The sequence below is a fragment of the Leptonychotes weddellii genome, chromosome 16, assembly GCF_054177405.1.
Source record: "Leptonychotes weddellii isolate Sample4059 chromosome 16, ASM5417740v2, whole genome shotgun sequence".
In the NCBI taxonomy this organism is placed as follows: domain Eukaryota; kingdom Metazoa; phylum Chordata; class Mammalia; order Carnivora; family Phocidae; genus Leptonychotes; species Leptonychotes weddellii.
Window position 1 is genome coordinate 37,469,635 of NC_138384.1, and position 15,925 is coordinate 37,485,559.

Genomic DNA, 15,925 nt, shown 5'->3' on the forward strand with positions numbered 1-15,925 from the left:
CGCAGGTGGCCCAGGCCCTGGCGATCCTTAAGCGGAAACCTATCCCTACTTCCGCGCCTCCACTCGGCCCCTTTAAGAGCCAGAGTGTCCAGAGCGAGGGATGCCCGGGGACTGAACCGCGACTCGGGGGGGGGGGGGGAAGGGGGAGGCGGGGAGGACTTCCGAAAGAGAATTCCAACTTTTCCTGGACCGGATTCCCCTCGGGCGTCCCGAAGAGGGCAGACCTTCCTTTCCAGAAACTTCAGTCGGTTCTTTAAGTCATCTAAGTGGAAGACACAAGAGGCCCGTAGCGCCCCGGTGCCCCCTGGACCGGAGCCTCTCCCTGCCCAAAGCTCCACGCTTAGCCTCGTCCCTCCCCGCAGGATGTACCTAGGCGGGTCCATCGCCAGCCGGGGAGAGGGGTGTGGGCAGAGCGGGGACAGGTGCAGGGAGGGACCCGCCCCCCTCAACAGGTGAATCACTCCAGTTGGGCCTCGGTTCCCGTGAGTTACACTCTGCTCGGCTCCGCCCGGGGAAGGAGAGGGCGGGACAGGATCCCCAGTCTGCAGGCGCCCTCCCGGTGGCCTGGTCACTTGGTTCCGACCCTCGGGGCTGGAGCGCACCTGGGTCAGCCCACTTCCGGGGAGGGAGGTGGAGGAGCCCCTCCCCGCCGCCCACCCCCTGGCCCAGCCCTCTGGTCTCACCCAATGTACCTGGGCCGATCCATTCCCCAGAGTGCGCAGGGGGTGGAATGGCTCGGAGAGCCACAGTGGGTCAGGCAAGTTTCTCCCCGAAAGCTGGAAGCGTGCTCCTCTTCCACGTTATTTCCGCTCATTAAAGTCCTGGAACAGGGCAGCGTGGGCTTGGAATAGGGACAAGGAACGGAAGAGGGAAGGGGAGGAGCACGCACCCCTCCCAGCCTTGGTGCGCGCCGCGCCCCCTACCCTCTCGGTACCAAGTAGGGGACGCGCGGACCGGACGCGCCCAGACGGCCGCGATGGCGCCAGTGGCCCGCGGGCTACCCTGGGGCCCGGCCTTTCGGGGCTGGGGCGCGGCCGTCTTCGTGTGGGTCTTTCTCAGAACCTTGTGCACAGGTACGGAGCGCCGGGCCTCTGGTGCGGCGGAGCCGCGGGAGGGCACTATAGATGGGGCATGGATGGAGTTCTACACCGCCGAACAGGCTGCAGAGCTGGGGGAGGGGGAGAGCCGAGACTAGGATCTCCTGATCCCCAGGGTCTCGGGAAATCCCTTGGGTGCCAGAGTGAGGGGAAGTCCCCATTGGAGTCAGGGAGCGCTCCCCCGGCCTTGTTCAGAGACAGCAGGAAGTGAAACTCCCCGAACCGCGAGCGCTGGAGCGGCAAGGAGAATGGGACCCTTTGTGGTGTAGGGGTGAAGGACCACCCGATCACTGGGAAAGGCCGGGATGGGGACTTGGGCGGACCCCGAGATTTCTAAGTCTTGGGGTAACGGGGAGCGGGCACTCGAGGGACTGGATCAGACGCTTTCTGGAGAGAGAATTCAAGAAACCGTGCCCAGGCCTCGGGGGGGGTGTAGGACCGGGGACTCCCCAGCCCCCAGTCCCACTCATGTCCCGCAGTATCTGCTTAAGGGTCTGGTGGGATGGACGTATGGACTTGGTGTGAAATCATCTTCTGGGGGCAAGCTTTCACCTGGATCGGGTGTTTGTTTGGGGCGGGGTGTGGAGGGGACTTTCTCTCTCCCCAAGCACTTTTGGTGTGTTCCTTTGAGATGGCTTTGGGTAGGGTGAGGTGGGACGCTGATGGAGACACTGGGGGGGCTTTACCTACTCCATAGCAAAATAGTTGAGTGAAAGAACTCCAAAATTCCACGCCCTCCCCCCCCCCATCCACAAAGCCCGGTGTTACCTGGAACCTGTAGTGGTGGTTTTTGCGGTAGGACCTTGAGTGTGGTGGCTTTATGGTGGTCATTTGTGCTTTCCTGTACTGGCCACAGAGAGAGGTCCTTTCCCTGAGAGAATGGCTAAGGGAAGAGGGAGCTGGGTTCAGAGGCCACACTCTGGGAAGAGGGATGGACGGGATGTTCCAAGAAAGCTGGCTGTGTGACCTTGTACTTGCCACTTTGGCCCCATGGGTCTAGAAAATGGGCACGATTATCGGAGCTTACCTCTCCCGTCCTGGGATTAAGAAACAATGTGTGCTAGGCACTCTGCAAAGCCATTACACTTGTAAATGTCAAGCGGGTGACAAGTGATGTTGCCCATTCCTGCAGCAGTACTTCCCCGAGCTCGCTCGCTCTGCTAACTCTCCTCTCGCCCTCAGCCCCGGCCAGCGCCATCCAGGTGACGGTGTCAGACCCCTACCACGTGGTGATCCTATTCCAGCCCGTGACCCTGCCCTGCACCTACCAATTGACCACGACCCCTACGGCACCCATCGTCATCTGGAAGTACAAGTCTTTCTGCCGGGACCGCATCGCCGATGCCTTCTCCCCGACCAGTGCTGACAACCAGCTCAATGCCCAGCTAGCAGCGGGTAACCCAGGCTACAACCCCTATGTGGAGTGCCAGGACAGCATGCGCACTGTCAGGGTCGTGGCCACCAAGCAGGGCAATGCTGTGACCCTGGGAGACTACTACCAGGGCCGAAGGATCACCATCACAGGAAGTATGTTGGGCGGGGCAGAGGGGCGGGGCGGGGCTTGCTGGGGTGGTGATGCGGGCTCCCTCTGCCCAGCCTGGTGTCCCCACCTGGCAGCTCTTGAGCACCAGTGCCTGAAACGATTGACGAAGGGATCCATCCTTCCATCCGTCCATCCGTTCATCCATCTATGCTTTATTTAACAACAAAGGTTAATTGAGCACCTAAGATACGCAGGCGCTCTTTGAAGCTGGAAATAGAGCAGTAAACACGTTCATCAAATCCCTTCCCTCCTGGAGCTCGCATTCCAGGGAGGGAGGCGAACAAGATAACACATGCTGGCAAGTGCTTGGAACATAAAATTGGGTAAGAAGAGAAGCAGGGGTTCTTTTTTTTTTTTTTTAAGATTTTATTTATTTATTTGACAGAGAGAGGCAGTGAGAGAGGGAACACAAGCAGGGGGGGTGGGAGAGGGAGAAGCAGGCTTCCCACGGAGCAGGGAGCCCGATGCGGGGCTCGATCTCAGGACCCCGGGATCATGACCTGAGCCGAAGGCAGACGCTTAATGACTGAGCCACCCAGGCGCCCCAGGGGTTCTATAATAATACGAATACCAACAACAATAAGTAAAATTTACATAAGTAACAACTTATAAAGGGCCTCTTATGTGCCAGGCTCTAATCCAGGTTTATATGGATTAACTCATTTAGACCACACCGTAATCGTGTGAGGAGGTTCTATTGTCACTTTATAGGGGCCCAGAGAGGTAAAGCAACTTGCGCAGGGTCACAAAGCTAGAAACAGAGCTGGGATTCTAAGTCGGCCACTTTGGGTCTCGTCTCCAAGCTTGTAACCCCTTTACTTGCCTGGGGTGGTCAGCAAAGGGCTCGCCACGGGGGTAACTTGAGTAAACTGACCGGATGAGAGATTTTAATGGATAAAGCCTATGACTTGCCGGGCACCTTAAGCACACTCTCTCCCGTGGAGTCCTCACGACCACATTGTGCACTCACAGCATCTGGGGCACAGAGAGGTTAAGTGGCTGTCTAGGCACATACCTAGGAAGGGGCTGGAGCTGGGATTTGAACCCAGGCGGCCTTCAGAAGCCTTGTACTTAACCGTAAACCTGCCAGCTGATAAGATGTGCCTACTGGGACTAAGTTAGGGGGAGGTAGAGAGCCGTTCGTTCATTCTTTTTGGTATTTATCGAGCATCTCCTAAGCGTCAGGCAGTGTTGTTGGTGCTGGGGACGTAAGTGGTGATCAAGACAGCCAAGGTCCCTGCCCTTGAGAAGGTGACATTCTAGTGAGACAGGTGGTAAACAGGCAGATAAAGAACAAGAGAATTTCAGGGAGTACTAAGTGCTACAAAGGGAGCCGGCTAGGACCAGGTGCTATATGGAATGACTCGGGGGTGCACACCGTAAAATCTTTTGCGAATGTGATTTTAGAAGGACCAGACCCTAGAGAATCTTGAGGAAGGTGATGGGCTGCCGTGGGTGAGGGATGAACACTCAACCCACTTAATGGATTTAGCCTTTCACTGTCTTAAACAGGGATTAGAGTTTTAATCTTGGGCATGGGGACAGCGTGGGGAAGGAGCGTCCCTTTGCAGACCCCAAGAGACCAGGCAGGCACACTCAGTCTGTCTAGGGACCCAGCCTTTCAGTCGTATTTGGGGGAGGGACCGGACCTGCTTGACCTGAATTTTCCTGAGCAGCTCGGCCCGAAGCATCCTGCTTTTCTGGCTGTGGGAGAGCTTCTTGGGGGTTCAACCTGTTCAGGCCCCTCCCCCATTACCCCGTGTCCTCTCGGGCCTGGACCAGGCATGACGGCCCAGCAGCCCGCTCAGGACAGCCCAAAAAACTGAGGGTGCCCTTGAAGGCTGGCTGAAATCATGCTTCCTCTGCTGAGTCTAAAATTCCAGAGTGACCCTCAGGCTCTCCTGGGGGTAGACTCTTCGTGTTCCAGAGGCCCCCTGGCTTTGGGTGTTTCAAGCTGCCTTGACGTGCTGTTGTGTTTGATACAGGCCATAATTTGTAAATATCCATTGTGTGTATGTCCTCTCAGGAAGCCTGGGAGCTGCAGGAGCTTCCTCCATTTCAGCTTTGAGGATGGAGAAAAGTGGACCTCCTTCTGGTGCTCTTGGGGTCACCAGCTGTCTAGGTTTTAACCGAAAGTTGTCCTAGGCAAACTATAATGGTGCGCACCCTTGGGGTCCGGCAGCCTGGGGTGGCTCCCTCTACCCCTCCATCCATCTCTGCTCTGGCTGATGGGGAGCACCGGGATAGGAGCCTTGTTTCTACCTCGCCAGGCTGCTTGGGGCTTCTGAGACCCCTGAAAGGAGAGCTGCCTCTGCTCTATGTGGATAAGGAAGCAGAGGCCCAGGGGTATGGAGAAGGCCCGGCTTCTGTTCTCAGCGGAAGACCCAGCATCTTCTCCTGGTACCTGAAACAATGAGGGCAATGCCCAGCCCAGCTGGTGTCAGGACCAGACACAGACCAGGAACAGGGTGTGCCTTGCAGGAAGGAGGTGGGCCCAAGCCTTAGAATTGATCAAAAGAAGCTGGAAGGCCATATTTTTTTGTGGGTTTTGAAAACATTATGCAGTCCAAACAAAACACATTGAGGCCAGGATCCGGCCCCCTGGAGCCCAGATTTCAACTCCCAGCCTGTGAACTTTTGCAGGGGCAGGGGGTTCCCGTCCAGCTCCTCAGCATTGTGCAGGGACCTGCCCCTGAGCTCTGACTGGGGAGAGATATGGTTGGAGTCTGATTTAAGGATATAGGCGGAAAATCGATGGGCCGACGGGGTGTTACAGAGAATCAGGAAGATTGGGGAGCATGTAGTTCAGCGTTGTATAAGGATTCGATGAAAGCACAGAGAGAACTCAATACTCTGTGGCTAGATGCATGACCATGGAGGGGAGTCATGTCCTCCACCCCTTTCACGGCTCCTCAGGTTACCTTACATGAAAGCCTTCCCCCGGTCCCCCCTGAAATTTGCACAACTCTCGCCTCCACTTTGGTACTTTTTCCCTGATTGGTTTTCTCCATACTGCTTATCACCATCTGATACGTGATCTATTTACAGTTTTTATTTGTCTTTCTTTCCCGGTTAGGATCTGAGCTCCATATAGGAGCAGGGATTTATGTCTGCTCGCTGTCGCAGTGCTTCTTAAATGTGTCAGTTGGAGGGCTGCTGGGCTCTTTTTTTTTTTTTTCACTCTTAAATTCTTCCAAGAACCTTGTTTTTATAACTAGCAAGCTGAGAGAAGTTTAAAAAATACTCAAGATGAGGGCGCCTGGGTGGCTCAGTTGGTTGGGCAGCTGCCTTCGGCTCGGGTCATGATCCTGGAGTCCCAGGATCGAGTCCCACATCGGGCTCCCTGCTCGGCTGGGGATCTGCTTCTCCCTCTGACCCTCTTCCCTCTCGTGCTCTCTGTCTCTCATTCTCTCTCTCTCAAGTAAATAAATAAAATCTTTAAAAAAAAAAATAAGATGACAATAACAAACTCATTAGCGGTTAACATAAATAACATGCTTTTTATGAAAAATGACCATATTTTCCAAAACACAGCAAAAAACCTTAATGAGAAGTATGGCATTGCTTTAGCTTTATATTTTTGCACGTCTCCTTCAAGTCTGCCTGAATAGAAGAAGCTGGATTCTCAAAGCTGCTTCTGCATTCAATTTATTGTGACAGTACATGTCCTCCTCTGGAGGACTTCAGGGCACACTCATGAGAGTTTCCGTGAAAAAGGCAAATAACATCTTAGTAATATTATGATAATAACTTTGACCTCAAGGCTGCCCTGAAAAGATCTGGCGGAACCCCGGGGTCCATAGATCAGACTTCGAGAACATTCGTTCTTTAGTACACCAGGTGCCTCAGATACTGCCGGGAACATAGGGTGCATTCGGGAATTACGTGTTGAATATTGAAATAGTGTATCAGGTGCCAGTTTGAATATAGCCATGTGTCCAGAATGCTGTAATAGATGACAAGAGCTAAGGAAGGGGAGCATGAAGAGGGAAGGGGTTCATTTCCAGGTCCTGGCCAAGGCCCCCGTGTCAAGCACTGGGGACTTGGCAGTGGCCGAGACAGGCCAGATTCTGCTTGCGTGGAGCCCACATTCTCCTGGGCGTGGGGTCATGCACGGTCAGCCCCTCAGCTGGCTGGCACAGTCCAGCAGTCAGGTGGGGGTTATGCTTGCAGGATGGAACCCGCCCTGTGAGCATCTGGGAGCCCAGTGCTAGCCAGAGGGAGTAGCAGGAGCCCTGGCAGGTATGGGCCCAGCATCTTGGGGGACGGCGAGGAGACCAATATGTCTGGAGTCTGGTGAGCAAAGGAGAACCGCAGGGTTGAGGCTGATGTGGTAACCAGTAGCCAGATCTTGCCAAGGACCTTACAGGCTGGGGTTAGGTGCTTGTAATGGTGTAGGAAGACATCGGCAGGAGGGTTTTTCTTTTTTCTTTTCTTTCTTTCTTTTTTTTTTTTTTAGGAAGAGAGTGGGAGTGTGGGGGAGGGGCAGAGGGAGGGAGAGAGAGAATCTCCAGCAGACTCCCTGCGGAGCGCGCAGCCTGTCATGGGGCTCCATCTCATGACCCTGAGATCACAACCTGAGCTGAAGTCAGGAGCCCCAGGAGGGTTTTTCTGTAGACGTGGGGTCTTCTGAAGAAGGAAGAAGGCTTCCGTTCTTTCATTCCCTCCGCAATGGACTGGTGCCCTGGTGGGTGCTGGGTGGTGCAGCCTGGGGCGTGCACAGTCACCCCCGTCCGAGCCGCCATGGAGAAGGGCAGTGGGCACGTGGGGCAGGGAGGTAGGCAGGTCGGCGAGAGCCGCAGGGGAGCTCCGGGGGTGCTCACCTCGCCCGTTCCGGTCTGCCATCCTCCACGAGTCGCCCGTGGTCCCACCCTGTCCCATGGGAGTGAATGGCCGAAGGGATTTAACTAATTGGGGCCTGAGGAGCAGAGAGGAAACCGGATGTGCTGAAAGACTTTCATTACTGCCTAATTGACGGGCTCCTCGCCCGCCTGAGCGTCCCAAGCCCTGGGCCTGACCTGGAATGCGGGGCTGACGACTCGGGAACCGGGGGCGGCCCCCCGGCTCTGTCTCCCAGCCACTCCTTCTCATGCCTGGGCGGCACCTGATTCTTGGAATCTGGCCTGTTTATCTCGGCCTCGCCACCCAGGCCCCTTGCCCCTGGGGCTACACCAGGCTCTGGGTGGTTCATGTCGGGGAGTTACTTTGCTGTGAGGAGGGGTACCAGGATGGCTGTAGGTCTGCAGCCTAGGCTCCAGAGTCGGCCCATCCGGTTCCAGCACTGATGTGACAGGGCGGAGTGGGTAATCTTGCCAGGCCTCGTTTCTCACCTACAAGACAGGAAAGGTAACAGGACCCACCTCACAGACTTGTTGAAATACCCCGTGTTAAGTAAGTGTTTACAACAGACCCTCAACAGTAGCACACCCTCGGTATGAATTATCTAACGTTCCCTTGGTCCGTCTGCAGCCTTGCGCTCCTGACGTGCGCGTGGGGAGGCTCCGGTCCCCTCCCCCGACGTGTCCTCATCCCTCTCCTGTTGCAGATGCTGACCTGACCTTTGAGCAGACGGGTTGGGGGGACAGTGGCGTGTATTACTGCTCCGTGGTCTCGGCCCAGGACCTCCAGGGGAACAACGAGGCCTATGCAGAGCTCATCGTCCTGGGTGAGTGGGTTGGGCCCCGAGGGCCTGGGAAGGGGTCGGGAACCGGGATCAGGGCCTCTTCTTCAGTTGCTTCTGTATGTCTGCCCTCTGCCCTTCAGCTCACTCTCCGGACTCTGTCGCTGCTTCATTCTCTTCTCATGGCGCTGCCAGTCACTGGGGCTTCTCTCTGCCCTGCACCCCAGGCAGGGGCCCCTCCCCCCAACATTTCAAATAAGCCAGAGCCAAACTGGAGAGTGGAGAGAACTGGGGACTCTACCTCTTCCCGGTCTCCTTTTTTTTTAAATCCCCAAACTTTCAGAGTTAATTGGCAGGGAGTGAGGAGCGAAGATGGTGTGTCTCACTGGGGGGAGACCGGACCCAGCTCTTGCCACCGTCCGCAGGGCCGCCGCTCACCCCGCGACCCTGGCCAAAGCTCAGGAACCTCACCCTCCGCCCTGTAGGGAGGGCGCTGTGTGGTTGACGCAGTGAGGCCGCCGCCCCATGCTCAAGGCCAGGGTAGGGTCATCCATCGGCAGCCCCCGTCTGGCCGCGAGGCCCCCCTGCCATGTGGGGAAGGGACGCTGCCATTAGCCGCATGCCCTGTTCTTAGCCAGCACATTCGGGCTCAGGAGGCGCTGCCGGGCTGAACGTTGCCATCATCACCCGCATGATGCAAGGAAACGCATGTGTGAATGAGCACACATGACGGGGGCGTGCCCCAGGGTGTTCCGATCACGACAGAGTTCGCGTGTGGGTGACAGAACGCACGCAGCAGGGACCCGGAGAACTCCGGGTGTCTGTGGGCCAAACGCACAGCCTGCATCAGCATTTCTCAAAACGCAGCGTCAGGACCTGCTTAGCACTGTAAAAAAAAAACCCTAGAGGATCTCAAAGAGTTTGTGTGTAAGTTTTTGTGGATGATGATAGTTGTTTAACGTGACAGATTGAGAGCAGGAAATTTTTAAAGCGCAAGGCACGTGAGCACGCCATCCACTGTCACCAGGGCGATGAGGCCACCACTCCTCACGGAGCCTCTGGGACACCTGTGGGAGAACACCTGCCCGCGAAAAAGGCAGACGAGACTTGGTGCTATTCCGAAAGCGGTCTTGGCCTCATGGGCAGGACCACGCTTTGGGAGCCCCTGCTTTGCGTGCTAGAACCTACTCGTGGGGGCAGGTGGCGCAGAGCTTTGCAGACTTAGAGCCGGGTGTGTGGGTGCCCCCGCGATCCGACACTCGTGGGGCACAGAGAACCGGCGGCACTTAAGGGGAGTGGGCCTCGGGGTTTGTACAGGGGACAGAATGCGTGCAATGAGCTGGAACTCAGGGCCGTTCTGTGATTTTTATGGGCTGTGGGCACTTCTGCCTTCATGGGCCTCTTCCTTCGTATTAAAAAATAAGACGTTTTGTGATTGCCTTGCTGTAAAGACGATTCATTATTCTAGATTGGGTGTTACTATTTTTTTTTCTTCAGATTTTAAAATAAAATGAAAACATCTAGGGCACTGTGTCTACCTTGCCTGATGGAACAGGACTATCCGTCTCGCCAGGAGATGGAACCCTTGGGGGTGATAGGACCCGTGTATGTGGAGCAGATGGGGGACCCACACTTGAGGCTGAACCTTCAGAACCCACAGGACGTGTTCTGGAACACCTTGGGGCAACAGAATTCCCCATGGCATGAGAGAGTGGGTGAATTATGGGGTGGAAGCCTTCTGGAAAACACTCACATGGTCTGGGGTGGGGGGTTGCAGGAGCCATGTGCTAGGACCCTCGTAGACCACCAACCCCTCTGCTGCAGGACATACCTTCACCCTGAAGAGCCTAGAGCGTGCTTCAGGGTAGGGGCGGGCTGGGCTGGCCCCTGCCAGCGTAATCTGTCTCTCTTTTGTCCCTCCAGGCAGGACCTCGGGGGTGGCAGAGCTCTTACCTGGTTTTCAGGCGGGGCCCATGGAAGGTACGGGGTGGACCCCCACTAACCCCACCTGACTCCAACTCCGTGGTGTCTAGTGACCTGGCTCTGGGGTGGGCCGGGCTGGCTGAGGAGGGGCCTGGGGTGTAGGCAGGGGGCTCTTGTTGACTGGTGCCTGCAGGGATCTTCTAGAGGGTGGCATCCGGGCAGCTGGCTCTCTGTCCCTCCTCTGCAGCTACGTCCTGTTCTTGCTCCGGCCAGGTCACCTCTGGTTTTCTGCTTTGCCAGAGGAGCCCACTGCAAGTTCCCTGAATTCGGGGCTGGCCCTGGGTGGTAGAGGGTGAGCGCCCCTCTGCTGCTGAGGCCCCTGCATGTGGCTGGGGAATCCAGCAGGGGTCGCAGCTTCCCCAGGAAGCTTCACGAATAGCCTCGCCTTCCCCCTGACTCTGCATCGCCCCCACTGTGCCTGTGTCCCTGTGTCCCCGTGTCCCCCCCAGGCCTCCTGCTCACGACCTGTTCTCCTCTCTCTCTGCAGACTGGCTGTTTGTGGTCATGGTCTGCTTGGCTGCCTTCCTCGTCTTCCTCCTCCTGGGCATCTGCTGGTGTCAGTGCTGTCCCCACACCTGCTGCTGTTATGTCCGGTGCCCCTGCTGCCCGGACAGGTGCTGTTGCCCGGAGGCGCGTAAGTGCCCCTCACGTGCCCACCCCTGCACGCCTCCCTCCTGGCTTGCAGGGTGGGAGGCGGCCGTCCGCTGGCTTCCCAGGACAGTGCTGTGGCCTGGAGGGCGGGAGGTGAGCAGTCTGGGAGAAGGTGGGCCAAGGAGGCTCTGCTGTTTGAGATGACCGTTTACATACACTTCCAACTTTGCATTCATTTTAAACTTTCACTTAGAGTTGTTTTGAAAGCATCATTTATGCGCATGGTAAAAAAAAAACTGTCAGTACAAAACACCATTCACTGGGAAGTACAGCTTCCTTTTTTTTTTTTTTTTCAAAGATTTTATTTATTTGAGAGCAAGAGAACGAAAGAGAACGAAAGAGAACGGGGGGGCGGGGTGGGATGGGCAGAGGGAGAGGGAGCAGTGGACTCCCTGCTGAGCAGGAACCCTGAGGCCAGGGGGACTGCAACCCAGGACCCTGAGATCATGACCTGAGCCGAAGGCAGGTGCTTAACCAACTGAGCCACCCAGGAGCCCCAGTAAAGCTCCCTTTAAAAATAAAATCTTAAATGAAAAAGGTAAGAAACCAAACAAGGTTTACAGCACTAATATAATTTACACAATTAAAAAAACCCACATCCACACAAGCACACTGGGTTTTACGCAGATACTATGTTTAAGGACATCTAGCACATCCCGAGTAGGTACCTGGGGGGCTGGGGGATGGGAGTGGGGCCAGAGATGAAGGGGGAAAGAGCAAACAAAACAGGGAAGGGGGAAGCAAAGGAGAAGGCGGGGTCTCCCTCTTGCCACCACCCCATTTCCCCTCCTCAGGGGTGGCATTGTTGCCAGTTCCTTCCAGAGTGCCCGGGGATGGCTGCAGCTCTGCTCAGTCCAAGAGGCTTTCACAGTGAAATCACGGGCAGTCGTTGGCTTAGGCAGGTGGAGGTTGGAGGCCTGGCTGGATGTGTTACCTGCTCGGAAGCCTAAGGAGTGACTTCCCCTTGTGTGGCCGGCACTTAGTGCAGGGCTCAGCCTACATAAAATGCTCCTCGCCCACTAGCTGCTGGCCATGTTGCTGTCAACACTGGTCATGACCGGGGGGCCGGGAAGCACACTGGAGCCTTGCCAGGGCCACTGTGTGACCTCGGACAAGCAGTGCTCACTCTCTGAGCCGGTTTCCTTCTTTATAAGGTTCCCACGAGGTGTTGCGAGCATTAAGGGAAGACTGGGTGAAGCACCCAGCACAGGGCCACTGCTCAGTCCTTACTGGCTGATTTTCCTGATCCTTGAACTCACCAGTGGACAACCTGGACCCTCAAAGTATTGCTGCCCTGAGACAAATCCACTGCTCTCTGGGGGCTGATGCTGGCCATCCTGTGTCTCTTGTCCTTTCTAGCTGAGGGCCTCAGCCTCAGGCAGTGGGTGTTAGTCCCAATCACAGGTGCGGGGGACCCCCCCCAGGGGGCTGCAACCAAGTTTGCAGTTATTACCCCAATGATTAAGGCTGGGGCCAGGAAGGCCAGTGTCTGTCCCAAGGCCATGCTCCACCCGTCCCGAGACGCTGATACCTCAAGCAGAGGACCCATTAACTCACTGCCGTGGGCTGCCAGCGTGCACCCTGTTACTCTTGCCAGGGCCACAACCCCGCCGAGGCGGCTGGAAACAGCAACTCGCACAGCGAGTTATAAAATGCCCACTCCCCCAAGCTACTGAGGGGCCTCTCCTGGGGCCGCTGAGCGCTGAGCCTCCTTCTAAACTGAAGCAGCGCAGGGAGCTTGCTGAGCCTCCCATTTCCCTGTCCCAATCCCAGGGAGGAAGCAACTTGCTCAGTCAGGCCAAGTGATTTCAAGCAAGCCACCTGAACCCTGCCTCTTGCTTGGGGAGGAAGGCAGCAGGGAGGATTTGCCCTTGAGCTGTCAAGCCTAGCACCAGGCGGGGGCTGGCTGGGGGTGGGTGTGGCCCTGGGGTTGGAAACACTAGAGGTACTTTGAGGAGTTACTTGGCTGCTTGGCCGAGGCAAGTGAACGCTGAGGCTCCCACACATTTGCCTCAGAACGATTCCCATTGCATCTGGGCCTGGAGAACCCAGCAGCCATGAGAGGGGAGTGGGCATGGGATTCCTCCCCCCGCCCCCCATGGTGGCTCAGCTGCCAAAGGGGAACTTTGAATCCCGCTAGAGGGTCTAGCACATGGGCCTTATCTAAAGGGGCATCTGCCCCCTGCTGCTCTGTAAGAACTCAGGCCCAGGCGGCTAGAGAGCTGGGATTTTCAGTAAAACCCCATCAAATGTGGGCAAACCATCATATAGTCAAACAAACGCATTGGCTAGCCAGATGAGGGCCGTGGGCTGCCAGTGTGCACCCCCTCCCCAAAAACCTGTGTGAGGAAACCCAAAGGAGCTGTGGATTCAATGAAGCTGATGGCCCGAGTCTCAGGAACCCTGCAGAAACCAATCCAAGCGCCTAGGGAAGCCCCACAGCTCGGGGGTTGGGAAGAAGGTCCAGGCACATGTCCCTGCAGACCCTCCAACCCTGGAGGGCAGCATGGCTCCTGGCTGCCTTCTCATACCGTGTGTCCTCCCCAGTGTATGCCGCAGGCAAAGCGGCCACCTCAGGCGTCCCAAGCATCTACGCCCCCAGCACCTATGCTCACCTGTCCCCTGCCAAGACCCCGCCCCCACCAGCCATGATTCCCATGGGCCCCATCTACAATGGGTACCCTGGAGACTTCGACAGGAATAGCTCAGGTGAGGCCTGGGGGATCTGGGAGCAGCTGGGGCAGGGGTAGGCTGGGCATTTGGGCACTGAGGGGTCTGGGGCTGGAAGAAAGGGGACTGGAGGCTGGGCCTGGAGGGCTTTGTTCCAGGTGGGCGGCCACTGACAGTCGAATCTCCCTCAGTTGGCGGCCACAGCTCCCAGGTACCCCTGCTTCGTGACACAGACAGCAGTGTGACCTCTGGTGAGAACCAATTGTTACAAGGTTGGACATGTCTTTACGGGAGGGGGTGGGGTCAGCGTCTGTTCTCCTAAACTGATGGCCTCCATTTCCTGTCCTTAGAAGTCCGCAGTGGCTACAGGATCCAGGCCAGCCAGCAGGATGACTCCATGCGGGTCCTATACTACATGGAGAAAGAGCTGGCCAACTTTGACCCTTCTCGACCTGGTGCCCCCAATGGCCGTGTAGAGCGGGGTGAGTGGGATCCTTGCGGTTTGAGGGGTGCCTGAGTGGGGAGGGAGAAGCCCCAGGGATGCTTGCTGCAAATCCTGGACATAGTACTTCCCTACCATGGCCGCAGTGAGAAGTGTACAACACCCTCTGTGTCAACACTTAAAAGATGAGAAGTCTAGGGCCCCCTAGAAAGTGTATGAGCCAAGTGGGTGACTCTGCTGGGCCCTGGAGTTCCAGACCTCCCAGCAGTCAGTGACACCCCTCTTCTCTACAGCCATGAGTGAAGTTACCTCCCTCCACGAGGACGACTTGAGATCCCGGCCTTCCCGAGGTCCTGCCCTTACCCCAATCCGGGATGAGGAATGGGGTCGCCACTCCCCTCGAAGTCCCAGACGGTGGGAGCAAGAGCCCCCGGTAGAGCGGCCAGGGAGTGGCTGGGGGGCCGGGCGGCCCCGTGCCCGATCTGTGGATGCTCTGGATGACCTCACCCGGCCGAGCTCTGCTGAATCTGGGAGGAGGTCTCCCCCAAGTAGGGGGAGGAGAGGTCAAGCCTACAGACCGCCCAGAAGCCGAAGCCGAGATGACCTCTATGATCAAGATGACCCAAGGGAATTTCCACACTCCCGGGATTCTCACTACGATGATTTCAGATCTAGAGACCGCCCTCATGCTGACCCTAGGTCCCGCCACCACCGCTCCCGGGACCCTCGGGAGGATGGCTCCAGGTCTGGGGACCCCCAATATGATGGGCGGCTACTGGAAGAGGCCTTGAGGAAAAAGGGGCCAGCTGAGAGGAGGAGACCTTACAGGGAGGAAGAGGAGGAGGAGGCCTACTACCCTCCAGCGCCTCCCCCTTACTCTGAGACGGACTCCCAGGCCTCACGCGAGCGGAGGCTTAAGAAGGTGAGTGAACAATCCTTCCAGGCTTTAAGACCCTTCCTGGACCCTCTCCTCCGGTCGTCCCCAGCTCACACCCTTTTTCTTTCTTCCTTGCAGAACTTGGCCCTGAGTCGGGAAAGTTTAATCGTCTGATCTCACTTTTTCTATGTACCTTTTGTACTTTTTTTTTTTTTAATTTGAGGGACTTATTGATGATCTTGCCCTCCTAAGTCTAATAAAACTTATGATCACAAAGCCTATGTCTAGAGGGAGGTGCTTCTTTTGCTGCGCGAGGTGGGTAGCCCGGGCAGCTGCTGTGTCTGTGTGTGCGTGCCTGCGAGTCTGCAGAAGGCCGCGCGTCCAGCTTTCTCCCAGGACTCGCATCCTGGGCTAGGAGGAAAGCACCGGCTCTGCCTTCCTCCCCGGGCCAGGAGTACGTGCCCCACGCTGACTCCGCCCGGCCCTGCGTGCGCGCCCCGGCCCCGCCCAGTCGTGCGCATGCGCCCCCGACCTCCGCCGTCGCGCACCTCCGACCAGCCGCCGGGAGCGCGCGTGCGCGCTCCTCTCCCCTTCAACCCCGTTCACCTCCCCCCCCCCCCCAACTCCGACCTACTTTACTGTTTCCAAACCCCGCGGCCTGCCTCGTCCCCGGCGACCAGAGCCCCTCCTCCGGGTCCCCCGGCGTTCTATCCGGGCCCGCGTTCCTCTCGGGCGGCCCGCGGGTGGGTGCCAGGCGGCCGCCGAGGCGACGACGGCGACCTCGCGCCCCGCCGAGACCCGGGCCCGCGCGCGCCCGCCCGCCATCGGAGACACACAGCGCGCGCGCTCCCCGGGGGCTGCCCTCCCCCCGCGCGCGTCGGCCCCGGGCTCGCGCCGCCGCCGCCGCCGCCGCCGCCGCGCGCGCGCAGCTCAAGTAAAGGAGGAAAAAAAAGGGGGAAAAAATAGAAAGCAGCGGCGGCTGCAGCAGTGATCCGCCGCCGGACTGGGCCAGGCCGGGCGGCGGACGCGCGAGCCGGCGATC

General features: G+C 57.4%; 1 protein-coding gene across 6 annotated transcripts; it reads left to right on the forward strand.

The window, feature by feature from the left end:
- The first annotated feature begins 928 nt into the window (after positions 1-928).
- Positions 929-15,159, forward strand: LSR (lipolysis stimulated lipoprotein receptor). 6 transcript variants are annotated; one of them, XM_081806725.1, is made up of 10 exons: positions 931-1,073; positions 2,280-2,624; positions 8,186-8,305; positions 10,184-10,240; positions 10,731-10,877; positions 13,442-13,603; positions 13,756-13,815; positions 13,915-14,046; positions 14,300-14,928; positions 15,022-15,159. In XM_081806725.1, exons 1-10 carry the CDS (start codon positions 977-979, stop codon positions 15,055-15,057), a joined length of 1,785 nt encoding a protein of 594 aa, XP_081662851.1. In that variant the 5' UTR covers positions 931-976; the 3' UTR covers positions 15,058-15,159. The 6 variants fall into 6 exon arrangements, with proteins under 6 accessions (XP_081662849.1, XP_081662850.1, XP_081662853.1 ...); XM_081806723.1 differs by having other exon boundaries at positions 929-1,073; positions 14,300-15,159; XM_081806726.1 differs by lacking the exon at positions 10,184-10,240 and having other exon boundaries at positions 932-1,073.
- Positions 15,160-15,925: the final 766 nt, after the last annotated feature.